General features: G+C 36.2%; 1 protein-coding gene across 1 annotated transcript; it reads right to left on the minus strand.

Moving 5' to 3' along the window:
* On the minus strand, positions 1-23,092 carry ICE2 (interactor of little elongator complex ELL subunit 2). The gene is made up of 14 exons (XM_008940348.1): positions 22,995-23,092; positions 20,847-21,114; positions 19,625-19,744; positions 17,901-18,035; positions 17,419-17,535; positions 15,777-15,936; positions 13,911-14,095; positions 12,436-13,393; positions 10,200-10,378; positions 8,691-8,820; positions 3,878-3,962; positions 3,738-3,788; positions 2,446-2,704; positions 1-192 (listed from the first exon to the last, which is right to left on the minus strand). Exons 2-14 carry the CDS (start codon positions 21,051-21,053, stop codon positions 1-3), a joined length of 2,778 nt encoding a protein of 925 aa, XP_008938596.1. The 5' UTR covers positions 21,054-21,114; positions 22,995-23,092.
* Positions 23,093-23,785: the final 693 nt, after the last annotated feature.

Raw genomic sequence — 23,785 nt, forward strand, 5'->3', positions numbered from 1 at the left:
CTACTTCAGTTGCATTTTGTTGTACTTTACTTTCCATTTTTTCTTCATCATTCTTTGTTTGCAGTAATTCTTCTTCAGATTCCTTTTAGCCACACCTTCATTTCTAACAGGCTCAGCAGGATTCCTTTTTGTTTCCATAGCTACTGGCTTTCCCTCATAGGGTGTGTCCGATCCTCCTTTTGCCCCACTCATCTGAGCATATACAGGGAGACAATAAAAAAACAACCAAACCAAAAACTGGAATTAGTAATCTTACACCTGTATTAAGCACACACACACAAAAAAACTACCTTCAGAGAACTGCCTTCTACTTGTCATTCGACCCAGACTCTGAGGTCACAACTGGACTGGGCAACAGGCACAGCTGGTCTTCCTGCCACCAGTGGAACTTGACCAGTCCTACCTCTCTCTTGCCTACATGCCTGGATTTCCTTCTGGCAGAAATCGAAGTGCTCAAGGTAATTAGGAACTGATGTACAACTCTATTTTGCCCTCATATAAAGTCAGGATGTGGCTAAAACATTAACATGTAACTCGGCCTAAAAAGCATCCCACAGTCCACTAAGCTAGTCCACCAGCACGCAGAAGAAAGCAGATAGGATTCCTACAAAATTTCCAGACTTTCTATCAAAAATTTCTTTAGGTGTAGAAAACTGATTCCTCCTCTCAAAATAAATTCTACTGTTTTAAAAAAAAAAAAAAGCAACAAAACCCCAGGTGTTAGTGACTTCTAGGATATATTTTTTCCTTATCCTGATGTCTGGAAGGAAGAATTTTTTCTTTTAGATGTAAATTTTTTTTTTTTTTTTACAATTTCTTTAGATTCTTTTAGATTTCTGAAGAAATGTAGAATATAAATGCTGTGAAAGGTTGTTAATTTTCTTTAAAAAGGAGTAAACCATCCACACACAATTACATATTTATATCTGAGACACAGAAACTGTGTTCTCCTACATTTAGGTACTCCTGTGCCTCTAGACCAAGCATATGTGCCCTCTATACAAAATACCGTGTTATTCTTATTTCAGAAACAACACTGCATATATATTGTTACAAATAGTCACTACTTAGGGAACAGCATACCAATGAGGATTTATGTTTCTGCTTGTCAGGGAAGCCACCTGAATTGCAATGAAAGCGTCCTCAACGTTGCAAGTGATCAACGGCAATTCATCCAACTGAGCTTTCAGAGGCCACTTTCAGAGGCCAAAAGGAAACATCATTTTCACTGCAGAGAATCACTCTGTTATCCTTGCATGAGCTTCATTTGAAATTACAACAAAGAACAGACCCGAGATGCTCCACCCTAGCCACTGAAATCAGCAATCAATTAAGACACAAATGATTTCAGACAGTGGCATGAGAGGACTGAGGAAAGTACTTAAGCTTTCAGGAAAGAGTAGCATTGTTTGGTTTTCTGCCTTGCCATACAATTATCCCACACCTAGTAATGTAAAAGATCTGACAAGATTTTGTGGGTGGTTGATATGCTTACAGCCTTTCTTGTTTGCATAAGAGTCTGGGTATCTAATATTAGAGTTGAGTGCTCATTGCCACCTCCAGAAGATGCTTTAATCTGGATTCCTCTTCTCTACCCGGCTACTTATTTTCACTAAGCTTGCTAGAATTTAACATCTTAGACCTCCAAGACAAGCCAGTTACTGCTGCAATAGCCCAACTAGGTCAACATTTTGAGACCAGGAGGAAAGAGAGGCACTCATGGAGATGAAGGTGGGACTTAAAATCAGGACCAGATTAAAAGATCTGCTTGAAGAAAAAATACATCAACAAAAAGCACCATCACAGAGGGAAAAGTAGAAAATCCTTATAAATCCAAATACTGTATCTGTTCCACCCACCCTGCAAGCCAATAAAATACAAAGCGTTTAATTAAGCCAAATGCTACATTATTTTTGACATCCAGAAGTTAGTGGCTCACATTAAAAAGGAAAAGCTTCATTATTAAAAAAAATTGCCACCAAATGGAAAAAAGGTTTTTAAAAACAAAAAACAAAACAACCCCCCCCCCAAAAAAAGATAAAAAGCAAACCCAAAACAAAACCAAAACCACTTAACATATCACAGAGAATTGCAACAAGAACTCAATGGATTAGACCCTATAGAATTCACCTTACCTGACTTTACCTGTCTACAGTTATGTTAAACATCTTTACTTCTGTAGTAACTGGAGAGAAAATCACACCTGTAAAGCATGAGTCCTACAATCTAAGAGGCCCATCTTGTTGTGGAGATGCATCTTACAAAATACTCTATTTCTCTCTACTGAACATTTTTTTTTTCTATACTGTGATATTTAAAGCTAGGTGAGATAAAACTCACCTGATATATTTTTCAGGCAAAAGGCACTCCTACTCTTGCTAGTGGATACAGAACTATAACGTTTTACAACTGCTAACCTGCTTTTCCATTGAGTGTGATACCAACCTTCTGTTTCCACGTGGCTTCCTGGGGTGCAGGTGGAAAAGTGCATGGAACTCTTCCATGATTCATGTGATAGGGCAAAGGGAGGCTGGGATCTAGTGGCACCCATGGGACTGAAAGAGTGGCAGGTACAGCAGGCAGATCACAATGAGCCTTATGTAAGTTATATGATGCTCTCGTCGTCTGGTCAAGAGAGCTCTTATAGATTGCAACTGATGAATCTCCTGCAGCATGAGTCAACAAATAAGAGCCCTCCTGCAAGCTAAAAAGAAAGTTCAAAATGAAAACTATTATTTAAAACGTTTTTGTATTGTTTCATTTGTTCAGGAGAGCTACTAAGTTCTTAATGCAAAAGCCAAACGTCTGTAGATATTTACTTAACAGTCCCTGCTATGTAAAAAGACTACAGACAAAAAAGCATGAATTAAACTGTATTGATAAATGCATACTAATTCATGTGTTCATATGGTATTCATAATGTACTGTTTCATCATACATGTACACGTGTCATCATACTCAACACAATATTTAAACATACACTGAAAATTCTCCATACATGGCAAACTAATTCCTTAACCATATATGCATATATGGACATAGACACAAAGAACAGATGTGCTTTAAATACATGCAAGATTAAACAGGTGTTTATGGAGATGTCATCCGGCTGCCCAGATCAAAAAATCTCAGTCACAAATCACAAAGCTACAGCAATTAGGAAGCATGGGAAAACTCTCTTGTAATTCAAATTAAGAGGTTTCACACACAATGCAAGACAGCTGCCTCACACCATTAAAACACACTTGCAGACTGAAAGCCTTGAGGTAGCTAAATAAAGGAAAGGAAAGAGCAAGAGAAAAGTTGCAAAACTGTAGGCAGAAAGACACTCGCTGCACTTGCTGTTGTCTTAGTCAAGCTACACAGAAGGGAACAGAAAGACCATTTCCACAGAAAAACAGAAGGCCAAATTTAAAATGTCAGCCTACATATATAAGATTACAACTTACTCCTGTGAACAGTTAAATCAGCTCAGAAGTGTCTAGTCTTATCTCTTGAATAAGTGGTTCATAAAAATCAAGTTCTGATTCTTTTCCATCCTTTATACAAAACCTGTAATCCTAGACACATTTTTACACACTACTGCATTATGCTATGCTAGATCTAAAAGAATCTGTCAAATATTTCATTTATCAGAAGAAATAAAAATCAAAGAGCAGACAAGCATTCTACAGAAGAAACGGGATGAGCTGGATAAAATTCCAAGAAACCACAATGAATAAGAATGGAGCACTTACTCAGACACTTTCTTCAAAATGTGATGAAGTATATTTAATGAATTTGCAGGCCTGCAAAAAAGGAAAAATTATAGCAGTATTAACTTTCAAAGCTTGTTAGAGCTTCAAATTAATTGCTAAAAACTACTAAAAATACTCACTTAATCACTCCAAGTTTTTCTCTTAAAATTTGTGGAGAAATCTTTTGTAGCATAATAAGCTTTGACGTAAAAACATCAATATGCCCTGAAAAATATTAATTCAATTAATACACTAAAAATAAAACAGAAAAAATGCAAAAGCATATTCTGCAGATGTAACGTATTTTAAAAGGAATAAAAAAAAATGGGTTTTTGGCAGTGTAGAAACAGTGAAAGGTATTTATTGCCGATGCACAATAACAGGAAGTAAAACCTATAGCTGCTTTAAGTACAGCCACTCATATTCGGACTGTTTAAGTGAGGGAGATGCCCATGATACCAGCAAAGCTATGTCTTGGGTGATGTCTGGGATATACAACCTCATTTATTATGGCCTTCATCTCATCAGTTGGTTTGTATCTTCTCAAGTTCTTTTGATCCTTATCCCTGGACACATCATGAATGTTTCACTTTTACAACAAATTTACTTTTGAGTTTAATATACTTGGTTTTCTATTGTGATACATGTTACGAAAAATTGTGTTATTTGGTTTTCGGAGGATTCTGTACCTTCACACATCTACAATTTACAATTCCGGCCTTTTTCCTGGCAAATCATTAAAGACTATTTGTCTTTGAGATAGCTACGAGCAACAAATTCAAAGATGTGATCATCACATCTTTAAAAAAAAAAAAAAGGATGACAAGAACAGTTTATCCCACATTTTCACTTAATAAGCAATAAAGATCATTGTCATAGCTTGTACACTGATGTGGTGACTATGTCTTACCTTCAGATTCTCTCTTGTGTTGAAGCTTTCCCAGAAATCTGTTCTATTCCAGCTCCCACAAGGAGGATGTGGAAAAGGCAGGATAATAAGGTGGAATTTCCTGCCTTACTAAAAATCTGCTTTCCAAGGAAGTGTAAATGCTTCAATTGTACCGTTAAAAGTGCTAAACCAAAGCATTTCACATTCCAAGCTAAACATTACACATCACAAAACAAATTGCTAGCAAGAAGATCAAGAACTTGTGTTTTCACAATTTATGTTTTTTTTTTTTGTTTTTGTTTTTTTTTTTTTTTTAAATGCACTAGGACAACTAATTTCTTTTAAACAAACACCATGTATTCATTACTTTTCTTGATACCAGTATTTTGCCCAAGACTAAGCACCTAGGTTCAATATTGTGGTTTGCTGACCAGAGGAAATTATACTCAAAATCATTATTAAAAAACAACTAAAAAAATATATTTGTGTTCTCCATTCCTTATCAGCCTCTCCTCAAATCAGAACCATCTGTTTCTAAGCTCACTGACAGAATAAAATTTGGGATTTTTTTTTGGGAAAAAAACCCTATGAACTACTCATACCTGATTTATATTACTGTATCTTATATTTGAGAAGTGACTGATTGAAAACAGTTCACACTCAATAAGTTATCCATATAGTAAGTGCTTCTTTCTAACCCATTTTTCAAATAATGTTTAAAGGCCAACGTTACCCTACCCAAATGAAGGTAAACTATTCTTTCTGCAGAAAGTTCTGCTTAGGCACTTAATGCAAATAAGTGAATAATGGTCAGGGTAAAATGCTCCTGTTAATCAGCAAAACATCACAACTTTATTTACTGGTTAGATCAAGTACATCTTATTTAATGTAATAATGTTGTAACTTGTCACAGAGATTTTTCCCTTTGCAGAAGGATGATTTCCTATCGGAGTAGCAAGGGGACTTAAACAACCAAGCAAGGCACTCTACTAGCAAGAGGAGTACAGCACTCTTGAGATTGTTTGATGACTGATAGCATCTCTCCTTTTGTGCAAACAATCACTACCGTCTTTGAGAAGATACAGACCAAAAAATTCAGCTTAATATTACACCCTGCAGTCTCTGCAGGAGGCTACTGCTAACACTGCTGTTTTCTGTCTCTCTCCTGAGCTGGCAGCACTGCTGAGTCACTGCATGGAGCCAGGAGGTGCCTCCCTCAGCCGCACAGTGACACAAGACTGAATGAAGAATGACGCCGGAACAGTCACGGGGCACAGACCAACGTCCAAAGGACCTTCCACCCATACTTACTTGGCAATACAAAAGACTGTTGAGACAGTGAATTAAGTTTTTGAAAGATCCCAGAACTCCTAAGCAATTTAACACTGAGGTTTGGTACATGCTCAAAGTTTCAATTTTAGGGGTTTCACTTAAGATCTATATAAGTCTCAAAACTGCCTGAGCAAGAACGCAGGTAGTAGGTACTGTGTTAGCAATAGTAAGACGACAGTTTTCAATCATCCCCTATTTTCATATTGTGGGGTAAATTTTAAAAAAGCAGCAAGTCTACAGTTCTACTATGGCTGATATAAAATTCCCTTTATTATAGGACATATTTAATTTAAAATAATTCAAATAATGGCACAATCTAAGACGTCAAGTCTGTCTTTCTGCTTACACCCAACACACGACAGCAGCGGTCTTACTTTCAGGTATCAGATTAATAAAAAAGAATTAGGTATTAACTCTGTCTTAAGTTGTCCATAATACAGGGATGGTATCACCCTTAGAGAATTGTGCCTGGAGCTTCATGATAAGCTTTCTGTTGGAAAGAGCCATCTAACTAAATCAGGACACTTGCAGCATTCTATTTTCCACAGCTCCCCTGAAGTACTACCAAAAGGCAGAATTTCACAGTTACCTTGCAATATTTCTCAAGAAGAGCACAGAGTCTCTAAGTAAAATAGGATAACTGTTTCCTATTAAAAGCTGTGGTAGATGCTCTTTCATAAAATGAATCACTCAATTCCTGTCTGTCTTTTTACCTACCTCTATTAGAAACTACAAGGCAGCACCAAAAACCTGCACTCCCCAATTTGCCTACCTAAATCATACATTCTGTCAGTATCAGAAGTTTGTACGTAGTGCCATGCTGAGTGTCCAAGTCAGTATTTCTAGCAGGCTTTCTTTTTTTTTTTTTTTTTTTTTTTTTAATAGGGGTGGGAGGGGGCTTGCTCCACACGCTAGGAGTACTAATTTACTGTGCAGGACAGTGACAACCCACAGTAATCCTGTGCTTTCTCAGGGCACACAAAAGAAAAACTCCTTTGGACCCCAGGGTTTGCTGCTGGAAGAAGCGCATCCAGCAGCTGGCAAACAAACATCACTGAACAGCCAGTGCTTCTCAATCTGAACGTGTCTCCCAAGCATATGAACAGAGAATGTGTTGGGAGGCCTGGCCACTGAAGCCTGCCAGCCTTGGGCCCTGTGCCCATTTCACAGCTAGCAGGTATCGACTTGCACTGAAGAACCTCTGTATCAGAAGGGGAGGGCTGTTTATGCCAGAGCAATCCTGCAGCATGCAGCCTGCCTTCTCCCACACTACTGACAGCCTCTCTGAAAAGGGGTGTTGGCTGGATGAGCTTCCTGCACTCTTCTTCCAGCAAGCCCTATGTTACCTGTATGTTAAGCACCCTGTAAATGATGGAAAATTAGATAGATTGTACACTAGTTAGCAAAACTTCCCTTGTAACACTGCATTCCTCGTGTGCTCAGAACACTGCATTCCTTAGTTTATCTGATTTTGGATAAATGACCTTTACAATTTAGCTATCTTTCTGCTAAGATTTCAATGCTTTTTACCCCTGCCTTGTTGTCTTTATTATCTTTATTCTCTGTGCTCTGAATTGCATCCCTTCTATGTAAGATTTGCAGTTTCCTGTTTCATTCTCACTGAAGATGTTACTCCTCATTCCTAGGTTGTATTACATTAACTCCTGTTACCATCTGCTCTGCGATACAGGACAAGCAGCAGCAATACCAGCCCTCAGACAGGTATGTTATCATGTCTTAGGAAATTACAGTTCATGGGCCACCCTGGATACGGACAACAGAAAACCAGAAAACATGTTTTTGTTTTAAGTAAGACCATCCAGTGTTCAGAACTCCTGAGGAATATCATAGCTATGGAAAGAAGTTTTCAATAAACTTATGGTACGAATTTTTCTTCTTCCTGTTAGGAATTTCATTTCTCCATAGCCAGAAAATTATTCCCAGTACCTTAGATACAAAACACCTACACTGCTGTAAAAGCTAGTAAATTCTCTCATTTCTGAACAGCAGCATTTGGTTTAGCCCTCTCTTGCTTGCTCATTTTTTTTAATCTTATCTGTCTACATGTTATCAGTGTAGAAATATGAAGCTTATTGCCCATTTTCAAACACAAATAAGTAACATTTGAGCTTCTCCCATACGGCAAGTTCAAAGGTCAAGGAATCAGTATACTCTGAGCATGATCCTCTGCTCATCTTCTACTTCAGTACCTAATAACAAGTTAATTTAAAATTATTTCACAAAATGATAAGATATATTGACAGCTCCCACTTCATCAAGAAACATTTTTACCATCTCTGTGATAATTATGTTGTATATGACTCATTAAAAGCAAACAAACAAAAAACCCACACAAAAACCAAAAGATATTTTACATCACAAAGATTACTAACATCAGAGAGATAAATTCACTTTTACAGATAGCTTTGGCTTTGAAAGGCAAATAAATCCAGTTCTTGAAGACAAAGATTACTGCATGCTATCCATCTAAAAGCAAAGTTAAAATATCCTCATCTAGCATGCAACAGAAATTTTAGACAAAGTACTTATTTAATATAAAAGTGAAAACCAAAAGTAGAAAGCTAAACATAAGTAAGGACACATGGAATATAGCTTTATTCCTACATAAATATAGGAATATATATGAAATATATACCTATATTTTTCTCTTCTGTCATGCTGACTATTCAGAAATACCTGTTTCTTAAGCAAAAAACAACACAGGAACTTACCAATATAAAATAAGCATTCAGAATGCAACATACTCTCTGTCCACAGCTGACATATTTCATTTTCGGTAAGAGCTTCGACACCATAATAGGCTTGGTATTCTAGTTTTGGCAACAGGAATATTGGAATGAGCTACAAAAGTGAAGATACACGAAAAATCAGCACTCACTGTCCAAAACATGCCCACAATCGAACTACATTCTGCGGTTGATAATCCTCATAGACTTCCCCTACAGCTGAAGCAACAAAGGCATTTAACAGATTTTGTGTGATGGTTCACATTCTATGAAATCCACAGTACAAACTTCAGACTACAGAGATTCTATAGAGAGGAAGGTGAAATGGAAAAGAAAAAGCCTATTATGTTACAAATATTAAAATTTTGCCCTAAGTAATTTTTCCATATGGCTAAATTTATTGGAAGTTTGCACTTCTGTGCTCTACTGCCCTCTGCAGGAATGGAAGAAAAATACTTTATTACATTTTTGCTTATTATGAGGGGAAGAACTGGCAGGATTCCACTAGTCAGATTCTCACACGAAATTAAAATCAGAGGCTAAACTTTGTGTGTTAAGGCTAACATAAAATATAAGCCTCTTCTCACTGACAAATCAGTTTGACTTTCAGCAAAAACCCAAACAATAGCGCTCAGTTTCCAACTAACAACCGAAGCATCTATTCCCAGGCAGTACAAGCAGTGCACCAATAGCCATGAGCTGGTTCTTCACAGTAAGATTCTGAGCACAGAATCTTAGCAAGTAATCAGATTTACAAATACCTACTTCCTACAACAAAGCATAACCACTTCAAATGCCTGCCTACCACAGTTCTGGTATTCTGAGGAGGGAGATACCCCATCGAATTTGTTGAATGATTCAGAGAACTCCTGACAAAATAATACAATTACTGAAGATTCAAGAGTAGGTTTATCTGGATTACATTTGCATTTAAAGCATTTTATTCCTTAAGACAAACTATTAGCTAAAATCTACACCATACTCTTTTCAAGCAGAACAAACAGGATCTCTTTCTATCTTTAAATGTGTCCTCTGTTGTTCACTCTATCTCCTATTTCTCTGCTTAACTGGGCATAATAGCAAGGCTGAATCCTGCTTGGAAGTATTTATCATCATAAATACTCTCAAAGCCTTAGGCCAAAAACCCAATTACTGCATTAACTTTTAATAATAGTTCAAACTGACATTAGTTTACATGACTATAATTACCCATGCGTATTACCATAATGCAGTTGTAGTAAAAAAAATGCAGAATCATACTCATCTTTTAATCAAATAGGTTTAAAGGAATCACAAGTTATTCTTCCCTCTCTCTCTACAGTAAATATTTACTTAAAGAAGACACACACACACTGAACAGTTATAATTACAAGTACTAATTGTCTAAGAAAACCACAAATGCTATGAAAGACTGAGAATCCCACAGATGCCAGTTGAGCACAACTGTTTAAAAAAACTAAACAAAACCAAAAAAGCTAACAGCAACATCTGTACCTTTCGGGTTTTTTTCTGTTTATGGTACCGTGGCAATGACCTCACTTTTTGCACACTGCAACGCACAAGTAACAACAGACCATTCAAACTGAATAGCTTATACACAACGTTGCCATCCTGAGGTGCTTCATACTCTGAAGGGTCTTCTTCAAGCATCTGAAGTTCACTTGGAAGCATTCCTATTGAAAATAAATAAAGCAGAAAATTACAAGCTTGCACATTCTCTACCGTGAAGCTAATTAGTTTTTTTTTTTCTCTTGCAGTAGGTTTAATTTTTTATTTTTAATAGGATCTATCTTGTTTACCAAGACTTTGGGGTGAAAATCATCTCATTAGGCACACAAAGTAACTTATGCATTACAAATAGAATGTGGAAAATGTCTGCTATAACTTTTAAAAGAGTATATTTTAAAATATTCTCGCATATTTTATCCTAATCATTAATTTCTTCCACAGAGCTGTAAGACTCCAGTCTTGTACAAAAGAGTTCAAAGGACGGTTTTTAAGCCACAGTCACTTATCACAAAGGAGACAAAATTTTTATTTACAATACATGCCTCTAAGAGCTGCTATCTGTGTATCACTTACTGAAATAACTCAAGCCTCAGGTTTGGATTGTGGCACAAACCTCTGTTGCAAACTGAATTTCCTGCAGTTTCAATACTAGCATATTCCAAAGAAACACCAGATCTCTAGTGCGGCTTTGAGGAAGGTGAACAGATATCCCTGCATGCCTTAGAGATACTTTAACAAAACTTTTAAAATAAACAAGAAACTCCAACCTGTTTAAGACTGTTTATTGAAAATTTATCCAGTTGTGGGTTTTGTCCTGCAGATATGCGGAAATATATGTTAAAACTACAACCATAAATCAGTGTTGCTGTAGTGCTATGAATAAATACATTTAACATTAAATGTAGAGTGTATGTGCATCTCTGAAGAAATGCACACTGTGTGAGATCTTACAATCCAAGTGACCAGAAACAACTTCTTGTTAGCAAAATAAGTTCTGGCTTTCTGAAAAAAGGAAAAAAAAAAAAAAAAAAAAAAAAAAAAAAAAAGACATGTGCAGAGGTTTATCAGTTTGGTATCGAATTTTCAAGATGTAGAATTATGCTTTCTGTTCTTTTAGTCACACTTCAGTCTCTTAGCAATATTGGTTTTAGTACCTCTATTCAAAAAATAAAATAAAATGCTACTATCAAACAACTGAATTCCATACTCTGAATTTTTAGAGAAGGAGAAATAGAAAGAGTACCATGCTTCTTGACCCTTCAAACTGAGGCGGCAGACATGGTCTTTTAATGACTACTGAAATTCAGTTTAATTGATAAAAATGTAGGAAGCGATAACACGATTTCACCTAAACCAGAGTTAGTTGTACTAACTGTTTCCATTACAGATTAAGTAATTCATTAAGATTAATATCTGTGTGACCAAATCACAGCTAGTCAGAACATGTGAGCAAGACATTTACCCACCAAAAAGTATCTTTCCTGAGGCAACCTGCCTGTTTTCCTGTCAATTTACCTAACACAATACAGTGCTTCTAACTCCAGTTGCCCACAGCTCAGGCACACAAGACAAGTCCCTAGACTCTTCAAAATGTCTTTTTCTTGGCTGAGGTCTGACTGTAGCATAGCTTCAATTTCAGGCTAAATGCCTGAAAACTTGGAGAGGTGGCTTTTAGTGAGCTCTCATTAGTCTTCTGGAACAGATTGCTAGGACCTAAGAAAGAACAACTGAAGTAGAAGTATCAGAACTTACTCAAATTTCAAGTTTTCTTTCAAGTTTTAATTGTGTAATTTGATTACATTTTTCTTGTACAGAAAATGTAAAATAATTCCATTTCTGATTGAAACGAAACTCCTTTTGCAGACCAGACTATTCAAATATTTGGATTTCTGAGGAAAATTAACTCGTTTCACTACCAAATTATTTCTTCTTCCTGCTTAAAAACATTGTGTATAACAAATTTTTGTTTCTCTGAAGTAAAACAGCATTTCACATTCACTTCTGTGGACAAACAGCTCCTAAAATGCTCCCCTATGTGTGCAAGACATTAATTCTCATATAGAGAAGGTATTGTTTTAAAAAAAAAAAAAGTCACATTCTAAATAAATGTAACGGAGATGCTATTAGGATGGTCTTCAGATGAAGGTATTGAGATGTCTACCTGTAAAAATTTACCAAAGTTTGAAATGTTACTCCTCACAGAACAAGCCAAACTACTTACTCTTCGGCGCTCCCTGAAAAAGCGAAGTCCAAGTATTTCTAGACGAGCTGCTGGGATTTGAGGCAGTGGCTGGCACAGCTTCTGTGCTGGACGTCATCAATGCTTTTGGAGACTGAGGCACATGGGCTGGAGTAGCATTAGAATTATCACAGCTCACCACTGGCTGCTCATAAGCTTTCTGGGAGGGTGACTTGAGAAGTTCAGTTTGCATTTTCAAAATCTGTCCGACAGGATCAAATTCTTTGGACAACTTTCTTTTAGGCTTTCTGGAGGCATTTTTTCCCTGATCCATGATATCTGAGCAATCAGTCACGCTTGCTAGTAGAACCTGGGTGGGGGAAGGTGATTTGGCAGTCTCTGCTGAGGTATGAGAAGCAGTGTTTGGTACAGGTGATTTGCAACAATCAATGTTTTTACATTCTGTATCAATTATCAAACGCTCTTCATCTGTATCACTACTGCAGAAAGAAGCCCAAGTCTCACTTTTTTGTGCACCATCAGACTCTTTCTTGTAACTAACACCATTAGCTAGAGCATTTAATTTTGTTTCATTGTCCAATACTTCTTTGGTCATGTTATGCTGTGCTTTGCTCAGTACTACCTCCTCTGAATTAAAGTTTTTATGGGATGGATTTTCTTCAGGGCTGAAGCACAGAACACCATCTGATGATGGAAGCTCTGTGCTGGCACATACTGGAACTCCTTCCTCCAAAATGTTCTTTTTCCCTTCTTCATCTCCATTGTTTATGGTGGATATATTTTTTTTTACCATTGTTAGGCCATGTGATAAAACATTAGCAGTGTTACTAATTGTAGGAAAAGTACTTTCCATTTTAGAAGTTCTTGAGGGCTTGACAGTTGCTCCAAAAGTTTCCAGTTCCGTAACATCATCATCAAAGTCCATTCCTGTCTCATCTGGAAGAGGAATCTTCCTGTATTGGTAGGTATCAGAAGACATCTTAACACAGGGAGAAAAAAAAATAATTTAAAAAACAACCAAAACCAAACCAAACCAAGCAACCACCTAACAAAAACAACAACACAAACCAAGAAATAGAATGTTAAATCATAAACAAGACATTGTCAATCTGAAAACATGAAAAATATTCTGCTATCCATATTTTGATTGTTGGGAGAGAGGGTCAGTAATTGAAAAAAAATTCCTGTGTTTAACATGGAGTATATCAAGTCCTAGAAGTTGAAAGGCCTTTCAAAAGAGAATTAAAGTTCACAGAACTTTTCCCCCACATAAAGAAACTGATCAAAATCCATTTTAATCAAGTAAACAATAAAGCTGAGATGTCAACATCGTAGAAGCATTTAAAGGAATTAGACATTTTAAAACATAGTGTCAGTAACTCAGCAGTAGGAAACCTACCAACAGGAAACCTAATTTTTTCTTCATTATCCTGGAACGCTTAAGAATTACAGGGTTTTGGCTTTGGTTGTTTTTATGAAGAGGTGAAGCTACATACATCCCACTGAAATAGGTTGTCGTCAGCTGGTTTGTCCATCGATACATCAGAAATTGGAACATAAGACGTTTTAGTTGCTAGGAAGTCCATTGGAATTTCATGGAAGATTTGGTTCCTCTCTCTTAGTGTCATTTCCTTTCTCAGCAGAGGTGAATCAACATAAACCACTTTAGCCAGTTTGCTACCTTTTCAAGGAGAGAGAGATTGAATACATGTTGAATGAAAGGAAAAAAAGATTGCTGTATAATTTAAAAAGTAATTTCCAGTTATGATCAAATCCATACCACATCCACAGTGCAAGTAATTCAAAACTATCCTCTTATTCATCAACAACAGAAAACAAAAGTATGTCCAGATACAGTGTGAATTATTAGGATCCTGGAGCAGCAATATGCATCATATTAATGGTCGATCCTATTTTAAATGCAGCTCTACATGGAGAATTTGTGAAAGAATTTAGGATTCATCATTCTTTATACTGCGTTATACGATCAAATGTATTCTGTTTTCCAAAACAATATTTCTGCTTCTTTTGATGAACCCAAAAATCATTTTTTTTTTTTTGAAGTCACCCAGAAGTGATGCCTGCAGTTTATATTTCTTCACACCAGTAACTATATCTGGGCTCTGCTGCCTCACTCTTTTGTTTACCCCTTAACACACTTACATATGAATCACCCACAGATTCATCCAAAATTAACAGGGATACCCTGATCAATATTATACAGAAAGCAAAGGCACATGGTGACCACAGTGTCACTGTTTTAGAAAAAAAATGTAGTTAATACAGGGAAGATGGAAAAGGAAGGATAGGAGAAATCCTTCAAGAAACACTAGATACTGCTAACGTATTCTGAATGCCCCTCAGGTGTTAACTTTGGATCTAAAGTTTAAGTTTAAAAAGTGTAAAGCCGATATAAAAGAAGTCAGGCGTATCTTTGCAGATAAAGCAATTTGATTTCATGTAAGAAAGTGCAAAATTTGTAAGACGCCCAGATATCGGAGTTTATTTACTACCTGCAAGTCTCCTCTATAAAGTTGCGTGAAATGCACCCAACCTGGACATTGCAAGACCATTGTAAATGACATTTCAGCTCCAGAAAATGTTTGTGCTTTGGTTTTTTTCATAAAACTTCAGAATTTCTCTTACTGAGATCCATTCACTTGATAATTTTAATGGCTGCATGCAGTTGTTTTCTTGCCCTCCCAGGTGGAAAACAGCTTTATGTCCAAATTCAATGTTAACGATGATACCTCTAGAGGTTGTTACTATTCTCAGTAACAAAGTGCAACAAAGTGTAGAAAACTATGAAATAACCCTGCTACCGGATTTTGTCTGTGAAAGCAGAGCACAAACTACAGGAACTTTTTTAAAATTCATTGTTTCCAATAGCTTCAATTAAACCATTTCTCTTTACAACACAAAGGTCTCTATCTCCTTACCAGATAACAGCTGAAAACTATTTTCAGATTTTTGCCCTATAAAATCTGTCAACTAAATATATCTAACTTTATTACTTTGATTCCTTAAAAACATGTAAGTACTTAAACTATTTTCTTATAGCTGCAAACTAGAGTATTGCTTCTTCAGAAGAGGTAAAAATCTGAGCTTGTAATTACAATTTTAATTTTCACTAACTTTAGCTTCTTTCTTAAAAAAATAAAAAAAAATTACTAAAAAAAAAAAAACAAAAACACTCTATTATTGTGTGAGGTACAACAGACTACCTTCTACCTTGCTACAGTTGGTTTTACTGGGTTACCTAAGTTCTCATTCTTCAGCCTGATCAAAAAGGATTATGCAAATATATAAAAAGGTCTTAAAATCTGGACAAAACAATTTTCATTAAAAAAAACATACTATACCTGCAACAGGGATCATTTTAATACAAACTGGAATTTCCCACTGTTCCTTGTAGTTCAGTCCATGATTATTCAGTAAAGTAAATAATGACTGATTACTTAAAACAACTTGAGGACAGTATTTCAAAGCAAGTTTTTCTGCATTGGAATCTGAACTAATATCCTAAACAGAAAAAAAAGTTATTTTTTAAAGGTGGGTTTTTTTAAATACAAACATGAATTTAAATTCTTAAGAAAAACAAACAAATGTCAATTACCCCTCTCCTAAAAACCCAAATACCACCACAGTGCCAAACCTCATAATCAAACGAAACAGCAAAAAACTCCCCTGAAAGTTTCTGCCTGAATCATATGCATCTACCTTGCAGCAAGAGAAAATACATCTTCTTAACTTCCATCTTTCTGTTAATTCCTATTAATTTGAATTACTAGGTTAAACGGGAATTTGGATGATTGCAAAATATGGGAACGCACTGCAGAAGAAAAAACTCAACCAACCACAATACACTCACACATATATTACAGATCCTCTTACCAGTTAAAATTAATAGCATGATAACATTAAAGTATGGCTAGACTGCACAGTTGATTGAATACACATTACATGTAAAGAATCTTAAACCAAATATAAATGCAAGAAGAATACAAATTCAGAATTGAAATTATAAAATTATTAAACAATAAGAGTACAGGTTTCCACAAAGAGAGGAGGCTGGGAACACCCATGAGGCGGGAGGCGGACATGAAGGACTAAGAAGATAAGCAAAGCCCAGGACCGCTAAGGACCGTGTGTCTAGCTATGTTCTTTTTTCTGTCACATGAGACATCATCATAAATACTCTGTTCATAGCTGTAAAATCTCAAGGCATGTATCCTTTTCTTGTGTCACTCGTGCCTCTTAAGTGTCTGCAACCACAGTGCCTCTGTTGAAAGGTTGGGTTTTGACATGTGAACAAACTCCTTACATTAGTGGATTAAACAGATTATCTGGAATAAGCAGTCACAAAAAATGAGTTCTACAGAATGAAAAACTTGCTGATTTTCTCTGTGGAAGAACACAAACAGAAAGCTTGGCTATTTAACAGCCAAATGAAATGGAATCTAAAAATTGTTCAACTCGGAAATGGAGTTTATGCTGTTTAGCAGAAAAGATTCCCATGTAAGGCAACCTAATCGAGTTTTCAGAAAATTAGACAGTCTAAAGTATTTCTTCTTATCCTCAGGACTTTCTCCTTAAATCAAAAGCATTTATGCCTACACACATTCACATGTATGTATACACACTCACACACACAGACATCATCTTAGAAACAGCAAAGTTTACAAAAGACAACACTGGAAACAAAAAATTCCATCCAGATTTCACAGCGTGTTCCAATTTCAGGACTTCTGTGGAACAGAGGAAGTCCCTTCAAGAGGCACTAGGTCCAAAAGGTAACAACCCAACTTCTGAAGAGGGAAGTGTGACTGCTACAAATTAAATACTAAACAAATAATGATACAGGATATGTTCCTATGCAATAGGCTATGTAGTAGAGGGGAGAAAAAAAAAAAAAAAAGAAATTTAATACTGCCACATAAAAAGGGCCCAAATTGCTCTTCTCTACAAAATATGCCTTAAAAAAAATAAAAAAAGGTTACTTACATTATTAATAATAGAAGCCTTTTTTTCTGGAGTTATAATAGACTTAATGGTTTCATAATCTGTGGGCAGTTGAACAGGCATGGCAGGAAACTCTGTTTTACCATGTCTTGCTGTACCCTTGAAGAAATCAAGTATCAGAAAATAGCTTTAAGTGAAATCATGCTGACCTAACATTGCACTTCTTGTAATGAAAAATATTAAGAATTTATGCAGATGCATTATAAAGTTAGTGTTATATGGAAAAAAAGCCCAAAACACTATTGCTGTAATCTTTTTATTGCAAACAGACAGTGAAGGTTAACAGCCCTACTATGAAAATAATTTCATTAACATCTTCATTAACAATTTGAATTATGAATTATAATCCCTAACCCAAGCATTGAATACTTGTAAAAAAACTGAATTTCTGCATAACACAATCCAGCTATAATTGTACTTATTTAAAAATAACACCAAAACAATATGTATACATACGATATTACCATTACAAGAAGACTTTTTTCCAACCTAAAAGTCAGCTGTGTATGAAATTTTCCTCCCATGATACTCATGATCTCCTGAAGCATATAAAACTCGGGATGCTTTTGCACATGTCCAATACAAGCTCGAAATAATTCCTAACATAAAAAGAAAGAACATAGTTTATGCATTTGTAATTTTCAAGGAATTTAATTTTAAACAGCTTTTCCTGCAATTCCAAATTGCATATCTAAATTGAGAACACAGATGTATTTAGCAGATTACTGCTAAAAGACTTGTTCAACTTTTCCAGTTAAGAGACAGCATTTAAAGACTTAAGAGATACCAGTATAACTCTGTAATAACCTTCCAATCACCAGTATCAGAACCGAAACATAGTCCAAATTCTTCTCACCCTTCATGTGTACATCTAACAATGTATGCACATAAGCTCAGACCAACCATAAAAAATAACAACTGTTTAGTATAGTTTGTACTGTGCTAAAACAGATAATGGTTTTATTTTCAGTTCACTTATCTTGGCTTATAAGAGGGACTGCTGTTTTCTTCTGTTACTATCTAATTTACACAAGGCCTAGGTAAAAGTCACAAAGGTAAAGACAAAGGAAAATTTTCTGTGTTGGAACTTGCTTTCAAGCCAACATGGATCCTAAGATTATTTTTTTCTGGTATATGAATTATGTATTTAAGACTTTCAGGTTTAATTTATTAACTATAATGAGTTATTTTTGCAAGTATTGTTTAGAACTAAATACGTACCTCTGTTTCATTTTTAAATCAGGGTATCAACTCAACTATAAACAGGACTTCAGGTTTGAAGACACATTTTGTGATCAGACAAAAAGACCATGGAGAAAAATAGATGCAAGCGCAAGATATAAAAGTATACTGCTCCAAATTTTTTTTTTTAAAAAGCATGATTTTTGTCCTCATCGGTGCCCAAACCATATATTAATGGGAGAACAAATTTACCTTGTGCATGAAAAAAGCACCTAATAAAGTGTGTTATGGTGAAATAGATGCAATCCTTCTGAACTTTAACTAATCACTCTACTCTCTAATAAACACACTTATTTTTCTTTCATTCTGTAAGAGACAGTGATGCTGCAGTTACTAGACAAGGCAAGACACTACGAAGAAAAAAAGCAAGAACAAGTCAACCCACTGATGGGAAAGTTTAATGAACCTGTATCTGGAATTCTTCTCCTAAAATGTGCTATTAAACCAAGAATTATATATAAAGTTGCATTCATGTTTGATTTCAGATTCAAAGAGGCTACTTAACATGGCATGAACTTGGAGACGGAATAAAGACTGACTTATCTCTGACTGAGTGATTTTCTGACATGCTACTGTGGAAGAAAGTTTAACATTCTGTCAAGCAGTGTGTATTTAGGAGCATCTTGCTAATGTAAATGCACACTTAAAACGCCATTTCTTCCTTGCCAAATATAAAGATGTCATCTGCTTAACTGATGACAATACTTGTGCAATATCGTCTTCAGTGACATCACTTACATCACCTCTTCTTGGCTACACTGAGCTGTGGGCCAGGCTGTGCTGCACAGCATAAAGGAAATGGCAGCTTTCCAGGTCTCATCCCAACATAGAATCAGCAGGAGTTCAGGGAATATCAGATCCCATGAGCAGTGCCTACGTATCTTAATCACAACTCCAACATGCTTATTTAGGAAGAGAAAGAATTAAACACAGTACTGGCAATTACCTCAGTATAACGCAGCGCATCTTCAGAGATAGCACCATAGTCTTGGGCACAGCTTTTTGCAGCATTTTGTGCAAACTTCATAAATTCTGCAATTTCATTGTTTACTACTTCTTTCATTTGCTGGAGGGAAGGAAGAATCTATTTTTTAAGACATAATGGAATCCTGTAGGCTAGTGCTTTAACCAGCAAAATTTCTGGAGAGGTAGTACAGGTGAAGGCATGAGGGATGGCCCAGATTCCGACTGCTGCTCAATTTAGCAAGTCTTTGCATATGTTCAGAGTTTCACTTACTTAAAATAAAAAAAAATCTTTTGCAACGCCTATCTCCTTATAAAAATTCCCAAAACAACAAAACACCCCCACCTTCCCCAACAAACAGCAAGCCTCTTTTGATCGTACACTGGTAGTTTATAAACGGCAAAGTTACAAGACATTGTTGGAGCAAGTTTACATGACAGAGCCCCAAAGATATCTGAACTCTGACTTCTTAAGCAATTACACCCTAACAGTAACGCAGTAGGTATTGATTTGCCTGAGAATGACACTCCCATTGTTACAGCATATAATAAAGAAATTAGCACTAGCAAGGAAGCACAAGAAACAAATGCAACGGCTCAAAAAAATTTGCTGATTAATTACATTATACAGGTCCCAATTAAAATACTTCCAGCCAATATGAGACACAGCCTTCCACTATTTAAACAATATTGCTTGGGCTAAGCAGCAAATGTGAAGCAGAGAAGATCAATGCTCAGGTCCCCTGACATGGCAATGAAGAAAGTTCCCATTACAGGGTGCTGTCAAAGATCACATCAAAATGTATCCATCTCCTAACATTATACAAGACTGTTACATGCCATTATGAAAGGCTAAAATCACAGTAAGGTCAACTCTTAAGTTCCTTCTCAAAAAAAAAAAAAAGTAGGATTTTGGGGGGGGTAGGTGTTTGGCCAGCTATTAAAGATCTACATTTACCATCAGTTGTTTAGACTACTACTAAATAAAACAACAACAGCAGAAAATATCACAAGAATCCCACCCACTTTCAATGAAATAACCCAATACACTTTGAATTTCTATTAAAAAATGTTATCCTGAATTCTTTAAACCATTCTAACACTATGTTAAAAGGAAATTACAACCAAGAAAATTTAAAAACATTTTTGCTACATTTTCCTAAACTCCCTCAGTAATGTTCATATGGACATAGATGCACACTTACCAGATACGTAAATAATTCTCTTTGACCTGCTGCACTAACTTGAAAATGGTTTATTTTTTTGGAGTACTTAGTCATCAGATATAAGTATGTTTTCTGCTCCTTTTCAGTCAAAGAAGAGGTAAATGGATAGGGGAGTCTAGGTTCTGGGAAAGGATGATTGTCAGTTGTGTTTTTAGCCTCAGTCTCAACTGGATCTGCAGCCTGCATGCCACAAGTCTGCCTGTTTCCTGAAGAATTTTCCAGTGCCTCCAGATTTTTCTTTGCTTCTCTGAAAGAAAAGCAGTACATGAAAGAACTTCAACTTTTCACATAAATGTTAATGTTTGTCAGAATTAATAAACGCAGTCATGCAAGCCTAAATTCAAATCCAGCAAAATGCACTGCAAGATACTGCACTATTTCAATTCTGAGTCTGTCATAAGAATTTGCTTATTCTGAAACTTCACCTGGACAATCAGAATAACCAACAGCAGGTTTGCCACTCATTTAAAGAAAAATAAATAAAAGCTATGTTTTTGTTTTTATTTATTAAAGAAAATGGCGTATATATTAAGTCTGTACTATTGAGGTGACAAGCTACATATGACACTCTCTTTGTTCTGGGAATACCCATTGTTAATGAAAAGACAGAGTCTCAACATTTCATCAGTCACTGATGACTGGTGTTCAGAAACAGTCTGCACTCAGAAAGGTCTAACATATGAGTCAAAGTTATGGTACTGAAGAAGAAAGATTTAGCTACAAAAAAAACCCATTCTTTCACTGTAAAATATGTATATTAGAACTACTTAATTGTAACAATAGGAATTCCAGATTTCAATGAAGAAATTTCTAGAGTGCAGAATTCAGTTTCACGTTCTACTCTAAAAAATGCAGAAATCAGTTGCCAAAAATAAGGCTTGGTAAGGCAAGGGGTGTAGATGCCCTAACAACAACAAAGAGGTAACATTATAAAGCTGGTTCTTAACTCCAGTATATGAATGCCATCTTAGCCCTGCTCTATTTAAAATAACTGTTCTTAAGAGAGAACATATTTAAGGTTAACAAAATTAACATTACTTGCTGATCTTGGAAAAAGCATATTTTTAAGATAGGATTTGAGCAGGAGAAAACATCTAAAGTGTTACTCAAACCCAGCAGTATCACATCCACACTTCTTAATAATACTTCACAGCTGTCTCTCTGAATATGAGAACGTGTCCATCCTCGTGGCACAAACTGGCAAATTTAATTAAGCCGCAGCAGCCACAAGATGCTGACTCAGATATGCCAAAGTAGAAACATCAAGATATTCCAGCAGCTTAAATTGGCTACATTCAGCACTGAATGAAATGGCAGCACATCAATATCATTTCAGTATGCAGTGCTGTCACAGTCTTCATCAGGGTGCAAACTAAAATAATCTGACAGAGATTTTCTGTCCATATTTACAGCATTATACTTTATTGGAGCTGACGGCTTAAATTTTTGCCCTTCATTTTATCAGCAACCTGCCTTTACAGCTTCTATGGTGAGAGAGCATACACTTTAGTAAACCTCTATCAGAAACTCCAATATAAATATGAACAAACTTCCTCCAGCTTTTACATTTGCTCCAACAGTTTCCATTTCTCTTCTTCCTCTTGACTATGGCCACACAACCTCCTTCCACCAATTTCTGAATTTTTCTGGTTGTGACCTCTCTTCTGGCTATAAACACACTTCTACCATATGCAACTGAACACAACTGCACTCCTGAACGTGGTCATGTCTACTCTAGAAATCCTTGGTCTGCATCATCTAAAGGAAGAATCCTGCAGTAGTATCCACCATACTCAGCAGCAAGCTGTGCAGGCTGTGCTCAGACTTCACCCCTCTTTGCTACAGAAGTGAATGCAAAAAAACAACAAGCACCACCCCCAAAACATAACCCAACCCTCATCCCCAAACCCCTAAAACACAGCCCAAGCCCCCAACACCCACAAAAGATCAGAGGTACCCTCCTCCTTTCTCAAGTTTCACAACAGACGAAAGTACAGCCCAATGGCTGGACCAAAAAGTCAGTAACAAATCTTTAAATGCCCGGTAGCATACAGCTTCCCTCCAGAACAGTAAGGGTATGTATCAACAGGAAGATAACAAACAACACAAAATTATAACAGAATATACCTGTTTGATATGTGCCATAGTTCATACAGGCTCGGAGCCAGTGAATATTTGTCATAAATTGCATGTGAGAAAAATACTTCACTGCCATTTTTTGGTGAAATTTCCCTGATAACAAAAAAAAATCAAAAACCAAAGAACATTACAATACAGTAAATTAAAAAAAGCAACACATCTGACCCTGGGAAACAAAGAACAGTTATTTATTTAAAGAAGAAAAAAAGCTACCTACACAGTGTTCCCACATTCCCTCTTCATGGAGCTTTAAGTACATACTGCCTAATTCCTTACTGGTTTTCAGAAGTAATATACATGTTCTTCACAGGCCAAAAAAGCCAATTCCATTAATACAAAATATAAACTCTAAATATGGTGAGAGAAATTCTGATGGAGTGACACACTTTCAGATACTCATCAAAGCCAAACATCGGGTTAAACTTGCTGGAATTTGAGAAAAGTAAACCACTTTTTTTTTTTTTTTTCAGGAAAGAGATACTGTCTTCTACACAGACCTTGCCTTCCACACTCTCTTTTTTAAATACAGCCCTTTCAGAGTACAGAGTTTATATAATGCCAATTCTTGCCAAAACATTTTGAAAGGCACGAAGAAAGATTTGTCTGCCTCACGAAGAAACTAATTAAAACCCAACTCACTTCACTAGGCTTAAAAAGTCCAATTATTTACTTCTTTTTAGGATTTTTCGTATTAAAAACAAGAACGATGTCACTGCCCAAACGGACACCGTAGCTGTGCATTACTTCACCGTTCCGGCTTCGGCACAGGGACAGACGCG

This window comes from Merops nubicus, unplaced genomic scaffold (assembly GCF_000691845.1).
Source record: "Merops nubicus isolate BGI_N331 unplaced genomic scaffold, ASM69184v1 scaffold48925, whole genome shotgun sequence".
NCBI classification, from domain to species: domain Eukaryota; kingdom Metazoa; phylum Chordata; class Aves; order Coraciiformes; family Meropidae; genus Merops; species Merops nubicus.